This window comes from Xyrauchen texanus, chromosome 8, assembly GCF_025860055.1.
Source record: "Xyrauchen texanus isolate HMW12.3.18 chromosome 8, RBS_HiC_50CHRs, whole genome shotgun sequence".
In the NCBI taxonomy this organism is placed as follows: Eukaryota; Metazoa; Chordata; class Actinopteri; order Cypriniformes; family Catostomidae; genus Xyrauchen; species Xyrauchen texanus.
The window spans coordinates 46,873,744-46,890,734 of record NC_068283.1 but is presented as its reverse complement, the minus strand read 5'-3'; the positions used below and the strand labels follow the sequence as shown (position 1 = coordinate 46,890,734).

The following is a 16,991-nucleotide window of genomic DNA, read 5'->3' as shown; positions in this document are numbered from 1 at the left end:
GCTTAGTTTGAGGACCGACACCAAGTGTGTATCTTTCTGACTGCTTTATCCATTATTAAGCAAGTCTGTGCAAAAGGCCATAGTCATGTTGCCTTTAAGTCGTAGTTGTATAGTGTTCTGTTAGGTGTTGTGTCTGCCGAGTAGGCGGAGTTATTAAGAAGTTTCGCGAGTTCCGTGAAGTGAGGCGAGATCAGATATGAGGCAATAAAGAAAGAAGAAATGTAGTATATGTTATATCGTGAGTCAACGAGGTGAGGTGAATTAAGATTATAAAGCTATCGATCGACACTATAGCACTTAGGTAGTGACCAGTTTGCATTTCAGATGTGATGGACAGTCGAAGTTGTGTGATCATTTACAGAGGTCGTTGGTATTATCTGGCGAATATCATCGTGTGCGTCATTGCAGATTGTAAGTGCTTATCTCACATTATTTAATCTAGTAATCATTGTTTTATATTCTGTTGAATGCATCGATAAGATATTTCCTCAGTTATAAGGGAATTGCTGACATATGATGTTATTATATATATATTTGCGATGTCTCGTTCAGTCAGTGAATTGATAACGCAGTTCTGTTGTACAAATTGTCACAGAAAACTAATTGAGTATGTTTGTTTATTGTAGAACCACACACACATGTTTATACACTGACATACAAGTCATCCACGATTATCCAGCTGAACTCTATCACACAAACCTATCGCATACTGAGCATTGCAGCGCGTTGAAGCATCACGTTAACCCTATCCTGACCAGACCGGGATCCTTGCCGACATATAATTGCCTGTTCAACCTTCACTGAGATTGCCCCGCGTCGGATGATCGACGTCTGAGGACATCTGTACCCTTCTGCCATCGAAGTGATCATCCTCTGAAATACCTTGGACTTCTTAAGATTGTAGTACTTTTATTAACATAATTTTCATTGCCTTCATATTATTTTGAATCAAGACACATTGGTTTATTGTTTGGTTATTTTACGTAGGCCTACGTTGTTTTATTGTGATATATTTACATGTTGTTGATATTGTGAGAAATAATTCATTCTTTCATTTAACTAACTAATACATTGAGTGAATTGGATCCATGACTCTGGCTTCTTTACTCCTCTCTTAGTTACTGGACATTAATTGGAAAATAATCCTCTAAAGGTGATTTAGAACCGTAATAGAAATCAGTGCATATTACAGCAGTCAATACATTAAATGGTCCTTCGAGCGGATTACTATAACCACTTTTAGCGATGATGTCCAGACTAGGTGAGGGAGTTATGGAGCCAGAGGTTGTACGCCCATGTAGAGTAATAAGACGGCCAGCACATTTGGGTGATTATGAAGTTAGTTATCCTCAGAAACATCTAGCATTTGCAGATGAGCAGTCTGATATGCTTAGTTGTATGCGTGAATTGAGGGAGGAAAATAGAGCATGAGGCAAGACATGCAACGCATATCTGATATGATTGTGAACTCTCCTGTGTTAGCTTCCCAGGTTTCATTAGCTGAGCAACAGTTTACGTCAGAAGGAGCTGTGGTGTCATCCACACCAAAGTCTACTAGTATGCAGGAGGCAGTGCAGAGTGATAGAAACTCTGGCCATACAGGACATACTCCTTTGGTGCCACTTAGAGATGAATCCCTCCTTACAGTTCGCAGTTGTGAGCGAGATCTCATTGAGGAGCTTACAGACAGTCTAAAGAGAGCAGGCCGGCTTAGTGATAGCCCGACCAATTCAGGTATGTCGACCCCTTCGTATAATGATCCACCTAGTAGTAAGAATGACTTGCCATGGTGTGATCATCATTATGGTGCTAATGTTCCACTGCCGCCACCTCATTCATGTGATATTCGTCAGCAATGTCTAGATGATCCACCAATGTTGCGGTCTAGTATGCCGTATCATGATGCTTATCGACCAGCAACGGACTCCTATCATCGTCGTTTAAGAGAGCGTCCGTATAAGGATGCATCTATGGATAATTTCGATCATTCTCCAATTGATTGGAGGCAAGAGTACAGTCAAGATAACGTACAGTTACATACCGCTGACCGTTCGCTTGGACACTCTGATATTCATCGTGATGTGTATCCACCATCAATGCAATATCGAGGGCCGACTCCTACAATTCCTCATTTCGTTCGGGATGACCCTAGAGAATTTGCTCGTCTTAAGCTTGCTTTAAATAACGTTCTTCCTGAAAACGCTTCTGAATCTTTTAAGTTCCAAATACTGATAGACCACCTGAAGTTGGAAGATGCGTTACTTATCGCTGACTCGTATAGTCACAGTCGTACTCCGTTTAGTGACACTATGAAAGCGCTCACTGAGATGTATGGGCAGCCACATCAATTGGCACTGCGAAGGATCACTGATCTGATGGATGGGCCCAATATCAGGAGCGGGGATGTGAAGTCTTTCAAGGCATTTGCTCTTCGTGTCCGAGCACTGGTCGGAATGTTAAACCAATTAGGTAGCACGGGTTGGACTGAACTGAAATGTGGCTCACATGTTTCTCGTCTCTTAGCCAAGTTGCCGTACGATCTAAGAGCTAACTTCAAGAGATTCATTAACCCCATTCAGACACCTATTCCAACTTTGATTGATTTTGCAGACTGGCTGGAATATGAGGTACGTGTGCAGGTAGAAGGAACACAATATGGGTCCTATCCTGATCCTGGGAGACACGGTGTTCACAAAGATAAGCGCACTGGCTTTGTGCCTCGTAAGCTGACTACTGTTTTACATGGTAGAGAGCAGAAAGTAGGATTAGTAGAGCTTTCAAAGACTGAATACATGGACTCAGCAAGACCACCGGAGAAGCTGAAAAAGTATTGTCCGTTTTGTGACACAATTCAGCACTACATGAATCAGTGCTCCAACTTCAACCTCTTAACTAAGGAGCAGATTGAGAGTTGGATCAGAACGGGGCATAGATGTTGGCGTTGCGGAAGAGGGCATGCTTCATCTAAATGCACGTTAAAGGCAAAATGCAAGCGATGTGAACGGAGGCATCTTGATGTTCTTCATGAAGTCAATGCCAACTCCGATGGGACGAGTAAAGGTAATAACCGGACAACGGAAAAAAGTCCAGGAAGCTCTGTGTCTCAGACCCTATACTTGGATCGGCCTACGAGTGGCAAGCAAGTTCTACTGAAGCTAAGTCGAGTAATCATTCGGAATGGTGATAAGTCACTAGAAACTTACGCTGTGCTAGACGACGGATCTGAGCGTACTATCTTGTTGAATGAAGCTGCTCGACGTCTAGACCTTCAAGGTGAAATTGAGGATTTAGCTCTGCGCACCGTGAGACAGGATGTCCATACCATTCATGGAAGATCTGTATCCTTCTCTATAGCACCTGTTTCACACCCTGACAGATCCTACCCGGTTAAGGGTGCATTCACAGCAAAAGAATTAGCCCTGGTTCAGCATACTTACCCCATCTCTGACTTGCAAAGATATCGCCATCTCCGTGACTTACCTTTGCATGACATCCATGAAGCACAGCCCTTGGTACTTATTGGCTCAGATTATCCTCACTTGATAACCCCTGTGGAGCCAGTGAGATTGGGTCCTCCTGGAGGTCCAGCGGCAGTTCATACGATGCTTGGCTGGACATTGCAAGGCCCCTCAAGGCTGATTAAGCCTCACTTGCAGTCTCAAGAATGTTTATTCATTTCTTGTGTTTCTCCTGAAGTTGAGCTATTCCGTCAAGTCGAAAAACTTTGGCAGCTGGATACCCTTCCTTATCAATCTGAGAAAGTAGTCAGCCGATCTCGACAGGATGCAGAAGCTATTCGCCTCCTAGAGGAGAAAACCATCAGGATCGATGTGAATGGTACAAAAAGGTACGCCACGGCTTTACTCTGGAAAGAGTCGCCTCCACCTCTGAATGCACCAAAAGAGGCAGTCATGGCCCTATTAAGCAGCACAGAGCGTAAACTAACTAGAAAGCCTAGTATGGCTGCGTCTTACGAATCAGAGATTCAGAAACTGCTCCAGGAGGGTTATGTCACCCCGTTGACATCTGCAGAATGTGATCCGAGTTCCAAGTCGTGGTACATACCACATCATATGGTTCATCACAATGCGAAGAACCGTGTTGTCTTCAATTGTTCTTTTGAGTACCAGGGTCAGTGTTTGAATGAACATCTTTTACCCGGTCCTACCTTAAGTGCCAGCTTGTTGGGAGTTCTCCTACGTTTTCGGGAACATTCTGTGGCCATCAGCAGTGACGTGAAGGGTATGTTCCATCAAATCCGTCTCCTTGATGAAGATAAACCCTTCCTCCGCTTTCTGTGGCGTCATGGAAAGACCTCTGAACCGGCCATCATGTATCAGTGGGAAGTTCTGCCATTTGGCACAATATGTAGCCCTTGTTGTGCTACATACGCACTTCAGTCCCACGCAAAGGTGGATCTCGAAGCTACTGATGAAGTACATCAAACGGTGGAGCGTAGCTTCTATGTTGACAATTGTCTTAAGAGTATCTCTACTGAAGCTCAAGCTCTACAGCTGGTAAACCGATTGCAGTGTCATCTTATGGACGGTGGATTCGAATTGAGGCAATGGGCCAGTAACATCCCCAAGGTCATTCACCACCTTCCTGTTGAGTTAAAGTCGAAGAGTGGGGAGATTCAGCTCAGTCAAGAAATGGCTAACCCTCAGGAGAATGCTCTTGGATTGATATGGCAATGTAGATCAGACACATTGATATATAAACCTCACCAGAGAGATGATGGTGAAATTACAATGCGGAGCATTTATCGCACTTTAGCCAAGCTTTACGATCCCCTTGGATATCTCATTCCTTATACCACAAGAGCCAAGATTGTCGTGCAGATGTTGTGGGACAAGAAACGTGAATGGGATGATCCTAATCTACCATCAGGCTTATTAGACATTTGGCATCAGTGGGAAAGTGAGCTTCCACAATTGTCTCGGATCCACCTGACAAGATGTTACAGTTCCAGTCTTCAGTATCCTGTCAAGAGCCGCAGTGTTCATGTGTTTTGTGATGCGTCTGAAAAGGCGTACGGCTCGGTAGCATACTTGTGTTCTGAAGACGATCAGGGCAATATGCAAGTTGCATTCATGGCCGCAAGGTCACGAGTCGCTCCAAGAAAACAGATATCCATTGCTCGTTTAGAGCTTTGTGCTGCATTGACAGGAGCGCAGCTAGGAGACGTCCTCAAGAAGGAGCTGACTCTAGATATCTACAAATTTGTCTATTGGTCTGACTCGACTACAGTTCTTTCATGGCTGCAGTCTGATTCGTGCAGATACAGAGTATTTGTAGGAGTTAGAGTCACCGAAATTCAAGAGTTGTCGGATCCTGGAGCATGGCGCTATGTTGATTCCGCGGCTAATCCTGCTGATGATATTACGCGTGGGTTGTCATTGGCTCAATTAGCTGAAGAAACACGATGGAAACAAGGACCAGCCTTCTTGATGCAGTCTAGCAGCTGTTGGCCTAAGGTACCAGAAAGAAAGGCCCCCGAAGAAGTTCAGGAACTGAAGAAATCTGTGTTTTGCGGCTCATTGACTGAACATGAACTACAAGTTGAACCTGATCCCAGTCAATTTAGTAGCTATACTGAGTTACTAGAGGCTACAGCACGATTCCTTCATGGGGCGGCTGACAACACAGATTCATCAAGTGCAGATGCGTTTCAGAAGGCAGAATTGTCTATCCTTAGACAAAGCCAGATGCAAGACTTTCCTGACGAATTTGCTTTGCTCAAGGGTGGGAAAGATATTTCTGTACATAGACGGCTCATTAAGCTTGCTCCAGAGTATGACAAAGAACTAGACTTAATTAGAGTAGGAGGACGACTTCGTAGGTGTCATGAATTGAGTGATGCAGTTTTACACCCTATCGTTCTGTCACAGAATCATCCCGTTGTAAAGCTCCTAATCAAGCATTACGATGAACAACTGCACCACCCGGGAGCTGGCAGAGTGTATGCCGAGTTGAGGCGTAAGTTTTGGATTTTGCGAGGAAGAGAGGCGATTCGAAGACATCAGCACCACTGTCTTGAGTGTAATAAGTGGACAGGCAAACCGGTGATTCCTAGAATGTCAGACTTACCCACATCGAGTCTGAGGTTATTTAAACCTCCCTTTTACTCCACTGGAGTAGATTGTTTTGGACCACTGATGGTGAAGGTGTGTCGTCGCACTGAGAAGAGGTGGGGTGTCGTATACAAGTGCCTCACTACTCGAGCCGTACATCTTGATCTGTTGGATCACATGGATGGAGATTCATTCCTGCTGTCTCTCAGGCGTTTCATTGCCCGGAGAGGGAAACCCTATGAGCTTCTCTCTGATCAGGGAACACATTTTCGAGGTGGATGCAGAGAGCTGGAGGAAACCTTCTCTCAGATTCAGCCCAGTATCAGAGACCAGTTAGCAAAAGAGCAAATCAGATTTCACTTCAATCCACCCAGTGCACCTCATTTTGGCGGATCGTGGGAAAGAGAAGTGAGGTCTGTAAAGACAGCCTTAAGGACCACCTTAGGCGCTCAGACCGTTACCGAGGATGTATTAAGAACCCTTCTGATCGAGGTTGAGAGCATCCTTAATTCTAGACCCTTGGGTTATGTCTCTAGTGACGTAGCAGATCCAGACCCAGTAACGCCCAATTCCTTGCTGATGGGGCGGCCTGACTCCTCCTTGCCCCAAGTTGTATATTCTGACACAGAATTACTCAGTAGAAAAAGATGGAGACATAGTCAAGTTCTGAGCGATCATTTTTGGAAACATTTTATTCATGACTTCCTACCCACATTGCAGTCGAGGCAGAAATGGCACAGAGAAAAAGAGAATATTGCAGTTGGTACTGTAGTACTCATTGTTGATGAACAGATTCCAAAATCACTCTGGAGAGTTGGTACTGTCTCTTCTGTCATTCCTAGTTCAGATGGGAGAGTCAGAACAGCAGTGGTGAAAGTGAAAGATCAAACGTACACAAGACCAGTAGCGAAGTTGATTGAATTGCCATCTTTACCCCCAGATACAGAGAGTACCGTATAGGCCAAATTTGCATACCAAATTTGGGGGCGGCTGTGCAAAAGGCCATAGTCATGTTGCCTTTAAGTCGTAGTTGTATAGTGTTCTGTTAGGTGTTGTGTCTGCCGAGTAGGCGGAGTTATTAAGAAGTTTCGCGAGTTCCGTGAAGTGAGGCGAGATCAGATATGAGGCAATAAAGAAAGAAGAAATGTAGTATATGTTATATCGTGAGTCAACGAGGTGAGGTGAATTAAGATTATAAAGCTATCGATCGACACTATAGCACTTAGGTAGTGACCAGTTTGCATTTCAGATGTGATGGACAGTCGAAGTTGTGTGATCATTTACAGAGGTCGTTGGTATTATCTGGCGAATATCATCGTGTGCGTCATTGCAGATTGTAAGTGCTTATCTCACATTATTTAATCTAGTAATCATTGTTTTATATTCTGTTGAATGCATCGATAAGATATTTCCTCAGTTATAAGGGAATTGCTGACATATGATGTTATTATTATATATTTGCGATGTCACGTGAATTGATAACGCAGTTCTGTTGTACAAATTGTCACAGAAAACTAATTGAGTATGTTTGTTTATTGTAGAACCACACACACATGTTTATACACTGACATACAAGTCATCCACGATTATCCAGCTGAACTCTATCACACAAACCTATCGCATACTGAGCCTTGCAGAGCACGAAGCTACGGGCCTCACGGTTGAAGTTTCCTCAAGTTAACCCTATCCTGACCAGACCGGGATCCTTTCCGACATATAATTGCCTGTTCAACCTTCACTAAGATTGCCCCGCGTCAGATGATCGACGTCTGAGGACATCTGTACCCTTCTGTCATCAAGTGAACTTCCTCAGAAATACTTTGTACTTCTTAAGACTGTATTACTTTATTAACATAATTTTCATTGCCTTCATATTATTTTGAATCAAGACACATTGGTTTATTGTTTGGTTATTTTACGTAGGCCTACGTTGTTTTATTGTGATATATTTACATGTTGTTGATATTGTGAGAAATAATTCATTCTTTCATTTAACTAACTAATACATTGAGTGAATTGGATCCATGACTCTGGCTTCTTTACTCCTCTCTTAGTTACTGGACATTAATTGGAAAATAATCCTCTAAAGGTGATTTAGATCCGTAATAGAAATCAGTGCATATTACAGCAGTCAATACAAAGTCGCTATTCAGACTTAACTTGGGTGAATAAAGTGATGAAAATAACTGATTTGTGTTGAGGAAAAAAAAATCTGGTGTTTTACTCAAAATTTGTGCCATCAAAATGTATGAGTAAGTTTACTAAATGTTTCAAGTTAAGAGCTATCAGCATGCATAAGTAGTACAAAATTAAAACCCGACAGTTTCACTGTTCTACTTGAATTAGGAATTTATATACTTGAATCAGACAAATCATGTAACTCATTACCTACAATTTCTGAGTTCTGCTAACTTATTTGGGTTTACAGTACATAAATGTACCTCTACCATACATCTTCTTGGTCTCCTCTCTGCAGAAATCCTCCAGTTTGATTCTGAGTTGAGTGACAGATTTCACTACATGTTCATAAGAGAGACGGGAAGTGACATTGATGCTGTCAGAGGATCCAGGATGGACAGAGAGCGACTGGAAACTCTATGAAGACAAATAAAAACATGTTCCAGGAAAACAAATAAGAACTCCCTGTATTGACAAGACCTCAGTAGAGTCCAGCTCTGATACCTGCAGGAAATGGATGTGATCATTTGTGTGTGAAAGCTGCTGCATCTCATCGACTCGCCTCCTCAGATCATCAATCTCCTGCTCCAGTTGCTTCAAGAGTTCTTCAGCTCGACTCACTGCAGCCTCTTCCTGATCTCTGATCAGCTGTGTCACCTCAGAGCGACTTCTCTCAATGGATAAGATCAACTCAGTGAAGATCCGCTCACAGTCCTCCACTGCTGTCTGTGCAAAGTGCTGGTAACACACACACACACACACACGTTACTGTTAAACACACACACACACACACACACACACACCTGATAGTCCAGCAGTTGATCTTCTCAAAACTCACCTTGTGAAACATCACAGATTCTCTCAACTCATGAACATCTTTCTCTTTCTCCTCGATCCTCTGCTGCAGTTTACTCTGTGTTTCCTCCAAATCTCTCTGTACAAAGCACAAATAAATGTCTGTATGAATCTAACAATGTCTATGTCCATCAAAACACAATAAGATAAAGTACATGAGCTGTTCCTCATGAGTTTCCATTGAATAACTGTACCTGTTTGTCAGTCCTCGCTGCTGCAGCTGATATGGTGTTGTGGTTCTTGTGTTCATCCACCATACACAGCACACAGATACACTTCTGATCAGTTCGGCAGTAAATTTCCAGCATTTTCTCATGTAGAGGGCAGATCATCTCCTGGAGTCGTCCAGTGGCATCAATCAAGCTGTGTCTCTTACTCTTGAAGAAATTCTCATGTTGTTCAAGATGATTCTGACAGTAAGAGTTGAGACACACCAGACAGGACTTCACGGCTTTCTGTTTTATTCCAGTACAGACGTCACACTCCACATCTGCAGGACCAGCGTAACAGGGAGTCTCTTGGATTCTCGTGTCCTTCAGTTTCTCCACCATCTCAGCAATCACCACATTTTTACATAAAGCAGGTCTTGTAGTGAAGGTCTGTCTGCACTGAGGGCATTTGTATATCCCTGTATTATGATCTTCATTAAAGCAGTCTGTAATACAGCTCATACAGTAACTGTGTCCACAGGGAATGGTCACTGGATCCTTCAGGAGATCCAAACACACTGGACAACAGAACTGATCCTGAGTTACTGAAATACTGGATCCTGCCATTTCACTGTACTTACACACTGACAGAGAGCCACACATTAGTTAATTCGTGCCCTACGTTACTTGTAGCAAATCTGACATCAACATTATCTTATGCCACAGTTGCAACAACATTAATTACAGCACAAAAACATGTAATTAATATGTGAGTGCTGGCCTATGCCACTATAACACATGAGTGTACGGACAACTTTAATGGTTTTTAATGGAGCTTGACAGTCACATCACAATCCCTCAATTTTGTGTTTAATGGTTGAAATAAATTGCACTGGATTAGAATAAGGAGGGTGAGTAATGATGACAAATGTTATGTTATGTGGAGCCTGTTATATATTAACATGTTATATATTAGAACGTTTGTTTTAGGTTGTACATGATGGTTCCCCTAACATTCCCCTAACATTTCTTTAACCTTTCTGAACCATCTCAATAAACAGACAAACCATATACTGTGATCTTTTTGCTACATTTACATTTACTAAATTTAAGTGCTGAACTGTACTGCAGAAATGTCAGTCATTGTTGTCTATCAACCTCTCTGAAACATTTATGAAAAATAATCACAAATGAGAATTAAGGAGAAAATGTGAATGAAAACCTGAAAATATCCATTAGATTTTAAGGTTGTCAAACTTCCAAGCAACATCCTGGGATTTTTTTTATTTTTATTTTTTTTATATAATCAATGTTGGGAGTAATGCATTACTATGTAATTAATTACTGTAATTAAATTACATTTTATTGAAAACATTTAAGTAAGGGACCTCTCTTAATTTTCAGGTGCTGCCTTGCCTGATACCTCTAAAAAGGGCACACAAATTCCCATTACATTTCAAAACACTTTCAACATCATTGTACAACACTTTTATCAAGGAAATAAAAACCTTACTAAAACCAAAGGCTGTTAAAATATTCCATAAGTACATGTGATCCACTCTGTCGAAAGCTTTTTCTTGGTCAAATCTAATTTTAGGTTTTGGCCAAAATCTAGAATATCCCTAATAAAAGAGATGTTATCAAAGATTTGTCTCCTTGGAACACAATAAGTCTGGTCAGGATGAATAATTTGATTAAGAACTTCACTTAATCTATTTGCCAGAACTTTATAAAGTAAATTATAGTCAGTGCACAACAAGCTCACAGGTCTCCAGTTTTGAATCTCATTTAGATCACCTTTCTTTGGCAATAATGTGAGGACCGCCCTTCTACAACTTAAAGGTAGCTGTCCATTGACCAAACCTTCATTTAGTACCTGCAATAAATCTGGGTTCACCACTGTCCAAAACGTCTAATAAAATTCAACTGGTAGCCCATCAATACCCGGTCTTACCACCTTCCATATTTTGAAGTGCTTTTTCTAATTCCTCTAATGAGAAAGCTTTAATAAGTTCAACATTAACTTCTTCAGAAACGAGGCAGATTAAAAAAAAACTCACGTCCATTTCAACATGTGTTAATTCACTCTTATATAATTTCCCATAAATACTAACTTCCCTGTTTCTGATATTAGAAGGATCTGACCACAAATCTCCAGTCTTGGAGCGTAAAAGTGTGTATAAGCCTTATTTGCCCATTCTTAATTAAAGAAGAATTTTGAAGGTGCATCCATCAGCTCTATATACTGAAATCTTGACCTGACCAGAGCTCCTTGTTTAGTTACATCTAACAGGTCATTAAAAAAAAAAGTTTTCTCTTTAAAACTCTTGATAATGGTCAAATCTCCAGTGACATCAGCAAGTTCTTGCAATTCCTTTAATTCTTTTTATAACGTGTAAATTTCACTTTTTCTATCTGGCATTAAAGGTATAATATTGACACAGCTGTCTAACTTGTTTGCAAAGCTGTCTTTGCAAAATCCCACCACTGCTGTACAGACTGAAAGGAAGATTTTAGGGTCTAAAATCAACCCAAAACTCTTGAAAAAAAAATAGAAAAAAATGATCACACAACAGATTGCTATTCAAGTGCCAATAAGCACTTCTTGGCTTAACACTCACTGTCACAACACACTTTACTAGACTATGGTCAGAAAAAAACAAATGGGACAATAGAACATCCCCTAAATAGATTAAGATGGTGTCTGTATCCATACAATCTATCCAACCTAGCTATAGATAACAGATTATCTTGAACATGTACCCAAGTATACTGCCTCTGAGGAAAATGAAAATTTCTCCACACATCAATAATCTCATTAGATTTCATCAATTCAATGAGTCTCTTTCATGATGGCATATGAAGCTGTACATGATTTCTATATTATAAGTGTTCAGTACAATTAACCCAACAAATTAAAACATCCTCTGTGTTACAATTCGCTAATACTTGACTCAAATGTATCTTAAAAACCACATTCTTACAATTGCTCTGGTAGGAACATTTACAGAAATAAATAAAAAAAACAATTCTCAAACTGGGCTGTGACTTTTAAAAGTCTACCTTTTAAGATCTTTTCCACTTGATATGAAAAAGGATTAAAACCTTTGGAAAATAAATTAGCAACTGGTGGAACTCAAATGACTTAATATAGACAATCCGTCGAACTCTCTTGCCCAATCACTCGCATTTACCTCATCACTATCTCTCTTTCTTATCTTCTCTTTCACTATAACGAGTCTCTTGAGCAAATAAAACATCAACCTTTTTTTGTTTAACTGTTTCAAAAAGATGAAGCCGTTTTTTTCGTCTCTTGCCCCAATTACATTCAGAGAAGGAATACACATTTCTCCCATAAATGAAGAAAACTAAAAGCAAATTAAACTCAAACAAAAAAAAACATAAATGTGCTTTTCAATTTTCATTGCAACCGAATCCTCTTGTTGCTTGCTGTTCTGAAGGACGTTGTTCTAAACTTTGCTTCTGTGGGGTTTTAAACGCACACTCGTCTAACTCAGTCATCATCACTGCTTCAAGATTAGCGGAAAGTTAATCTGCAGCGTCCTCAACACCGTCTCCATTCTCCACTTCGATCTCTTCACCCACAGTAACCATCATACCTTCATCTCCCACAGAGCGATCTACCTGCTGTACGTCCACTGCCTCTGCAACAATCGCAGCAGCTGCTGTCTGCACTGAACTTGGTCCAGGTACCTCATCATCAGTGACAATCGCAGCGACGTTTTTTTTTTCATTAACATTTACAACGTTTCCATCGTTTACAACCTGTAAAGGTCCCTCATTTGACCCATCTATTCTAACGTTACTGGGACACGCACGGATCAAATACCCATTTCGCCACAGGTAAAACGCTTCATTTTATTTGTAGTAGTTAAAATCCTCATATCGAAAATTCAAAGACAAATCCAGTTCAACGGGATTATCTTGCAGGATCATATAAACATAATGCTTAAAAGATATGTTTCAAGAAGAGACTTGGTGCCAATCGGAATCATCTTTATAGGCGAAACTGTTTTACCATAACGGGCAAGCATTCTGATCAACACCTCATTTGGGATTAATGGTGGCACATTTGATAGCGTCACTTGTTTTGAAGGTGTAGACAAGGTGTAAAAATACCATTAATCACTATACCGTTTGCTAACTGATTTGCTAAATCAACTGTTTTCACAAATACAACAACAGTGCAGTTCATTCGGGACGCTGACACAATATTCTCATGTCCAAGCACTTCTTCCACCGCTAAACTGCATCCCTCCACACCAGCAGCTGAATCTATTTAACGCCATGACGCCTTGACAAAGAATTGAAACTCCCCTGGGACAGCCATGCTCCCAACACCTGGGAGCCAACACCCCTGCTAAACACAACACCCGCTTCCCTTTTTACAAAATAATTCCACACAAAAAGAAAACTACAAAATATAAACTAAACAAAAAAGAATCGAATTAAAGAAGAAAAAAGTTAAAGTAAAAACCGCTCGTTCCTCACACGCGCCCCACAGTCACACCGCACATGCGCACGAGAGAGAGAGAGCTTCTGTTTTAATCCATGCCACATCAAGTAAACAAATACAACTTTTATTTTATTAAAAACAAACCCATAAACACTCACACGGTGTACCTTGTGTTCTCATCTAAAGTCTAATAAATAAAAACGTTCCTTGCGTTTCTGGCTAAATCTGTCAAAATAACTCATTTTACTTCCCAATTCTTCCAGGCAAAAGTGAAACTAAAAGCAGTTGAGAACAAAACAGACATAATCATAATCTAATAACCTGTAAACACAAATATAAACTTTAATAAACACACTATATAGAATAAAGAAAATGACAGATATGTTCACAAAGTTTCATTATAACTCATTATAACAGTTATTTCTAACTATAAACTCACCAGTGTGTGTAGAAATCACGATAAAAAAGCAGTTCTTCAGAGTTTTGTGTGTGTTTAGTTATTAGTTTGTTAAATTCAGATAATGACAGATTAATTTAATCTCTTTGCGACATAAACGCGCTCCGCAGCCGCTCCCGAACGCGCGAAACAACTTGGCTCATGAATATTAATCACAGAACTCAATCCTGCTCTCTGATTTGACGACAGATGTTAGGAAGTGCACGCCTATAGTGAGATATGAATCATCCGCTGCGTTTGTGTTCAGCATCAGAAAGAAATGTCCATTGAAGAACAGTTGTGTTTTACATGATTATTGTTTTACAGAATGTGCAGGTAAAAGGTGGAGATGTTCAAAACTACCCATTTAAAACGAGAAGTCGACCCGTCAGTGGACTGAGCTCTTAGTCAAACACACAGGTATTATTAGGATGCATTATGTCCATGTTACCCAATCAGATGTGTTTCAAAGGGATATATGGATGCTAGGTTCAGCCCATTAGCAGAGTAACAAATGGATATTCAACAAATAAATAAACTTTAGTCAATACAGTAACCATAAGCTCTTAACCCACACAACTATTACAGTTAGAAAAGTAAGAAACACAAAAAGAGTGACACATGCACGTCCCATCACACATGATGCGCTTTAACATACCCTGCAGAATGACTCCTGACAAATACTCTTCACAACACCTCACAAATAAACCAGTGGATTACACATTATAACAAGAACATGGATCACAGCAGAAGATTTGATATCCCACAGTGAACAAGCGACACTTTGATGGCTGAATGTAAAGAAATAAAAGTAACAAAATGATCAGAGACAGGGGCGTAGAGTACGCAGGGGGCGCGGGGACGTGTCCCCCTCATTACAATAAAGTTTGTCCCCCGCAGTTTTTCACAGGGCAAATATGTTTACGTTGTCTGTGTTATACAGCATATATATAAATGTAAACGTTCAAATGTACTGGTCAGTCTCTTAGGAGACGCACTGAATGAGCTCATCATGCAGTGTCGTTTCCATGGCAACCACGTCAGTCATCCGGGCAAGATCTGCAGCCACCGTTCAATGGTCACACACTCAATGTGGCAAAACACTTACCACTCATGTTTTTACTGTGACGTCAAGCAATGTCAGTTGTCATCTGTTCATGTTTCAATATTATTATGGTATGGTAACTCAAATCGGAATGTGGAAGTCGAAACTCGCACCTACATGCAAATTTCTTCACGCTTTTCTTGCTACACTGGATCACAGGGGGTGACACAGCTGTGCCAGAGCATAGTTCATTTGCCCAGTTTGATGACTGTGCGAGCCGTGCACGACAATAACGGCAGGTACAAGGACAATGGGTAACAAAATATCAACGCTTCCAAGAGTTCACTAAATGATTCGATATAATATACATTATAGAAGGATTGTTTGACATCAGAGTTTGACTAAGAAGAGCTGAACATGTAAATAAGCCACATCATTTAAGTATTAATGCTCAGTTTGAGATGGATTATAAAATGTTATCCAGCCAGGAAAGTTTTTCTCTTGAAATTTACTGTCAAATTCTGCCCCCAATGGCAAAATACAGTAACTACGCAAACACTGAAACTGGGATTTATTTCTGTCACCTGCAACTGTTACCTTAAAAAGCTATTTCTACTTGATCTAACCCCTGAAGCTGGCTTTTTTCAGTTATGTTAAATAATATATTTGACTTTAACAATCAAACCTGTTACCATTTAGATGTTACCACATAAAGCACCTTTTTAAAGTGTAAATATACCAAATATTCAAATGTGTTGCCTTTGAAGGACAGTATTGTTGTTTGTTTGGTTGATTTGACCTCTCTCATGTAGTCCACATAAAAAGGTTTTTTCAGGCTGCTTGTGCTATAGGTAAAATAAATCGACTAAATCGACTAAATCCACCTGGTTACATTAGCAACAAAAGTATATTTTTAAGGTTAGATCAGGTAGAAATAGATTCACAATATAAAAATGACTCCTTTTACAGTGAAATTTACAAGAAATAAAAAACATTCTGGGAAAATAATGTAATAAATCCACTGCTGTCTGTGCAGAGCGCTGGTAAAACACACACACACACACACACAAACACACACACACACACACACACACACACACACACACAGGTCAGGTTTGCTCCTCCTGGGGCAGCGCTTGCAGGCTCACCACCTGATCCCTGAAGGGGGTCGTGGGAACCTTGGGCATGTAGTCCGGCCGGGGTCTCAGGATCACGTGAGAATCTGCAGAACCGAACTCCAGGCAAGTGTCACTGACAGAAAACGCTTGAAGATCCCCAACCTCTTGATTGAGGAGGGCTGTCTTCAAGGAGAGGGCTTTCAGCTTGACTGACTTTAACGGATCAAAGGGGGCTCCCCAAAGGCCCAGGAGGACCATGGAGAGATCCCATGAGGGGATGAGGCATGGCCTGGGAGGATTCAGCCTCAGGGCGCTTCTGAGGAACCTGATGATCAGGTTGTGCTTCCATAGGGACTTACATTCCACTGCATCATGGTGGGCCGCCATAGAGGTTACACATACCTTCAATGTGAAGGGGGACAGCCGCCTCTCCTGTAGGAAGGAAAGCACTGACCCGACTGCACATCTTTGGGGGTTTTCAGCTCGGGAAGAACCAATTTGCAAACAAGTGCCACTTCAGGGCATCAAGATGTCTCTTAGTGGGAGCTCTGGCCTGAGTGATCGTGTCTACCACTGCTGGTGGTAGGCCACTTAGGTCTTCCGCGTCCTGTCCAAGGGCCAGACATGGAGGTTCCAGAGGTCTGGGCATGGGTGCCAGA

The 16,991-nt window shown here is 41.1% G+C and overlaps 1 protein-coding gene across 3 annotated transcripts in view; it reads right to left on the bottom strand.

The window, feature by feature from the left end:
* Nucleotides 1-14,315, bottom strand: part of LOC127648303 (E3 ubiquitin/ISG15 ligase TRIM25-like) — an 88,639-nt gene extending 74,324 nt beyond the window's left edge. Inside the window, exons 1-5 of one of the 3 annotated variants that reach the window (XM_052132955.1) lie at nucleotides 14,173-14,308; nucleotides 9,302-9,900; nucleotides 9,091-9,186; nucleotides 8,757-8,990; nucleotides 8,516-8,669 (exon numbers count right to left, since the gene is read on the bottom strand). In XM_052132955.1, coding sequence (XP_051988915.1) covers nucleotides 8,516-8,669; nucleotides 8,757-8,990; nucleotides 9,091-9,186; nucleotides 9,302-9,883 — 1,066 coding nt within the window. In that variant the 5' untranslated portion in view covers nucleotides 9,884-9,900; nucleotides 14,173-14,308. Of the gene's footprint in view, nucleotides 1-8,515; nucleotides 8,670-8,756; nucleotides 8,991-9,090; nucleotides 9,187-9,301; nucleotides 9,901-14,172 lie in introns of all 3 variants that reach the window. The other 2 variants (XM_052132956.1, XM_052132952.1) reach the window with 2 other exon arrangements.
* Between the last annotated feature and the right edge of the window lie 2,676 nt (nucleotides 14,316-16,991).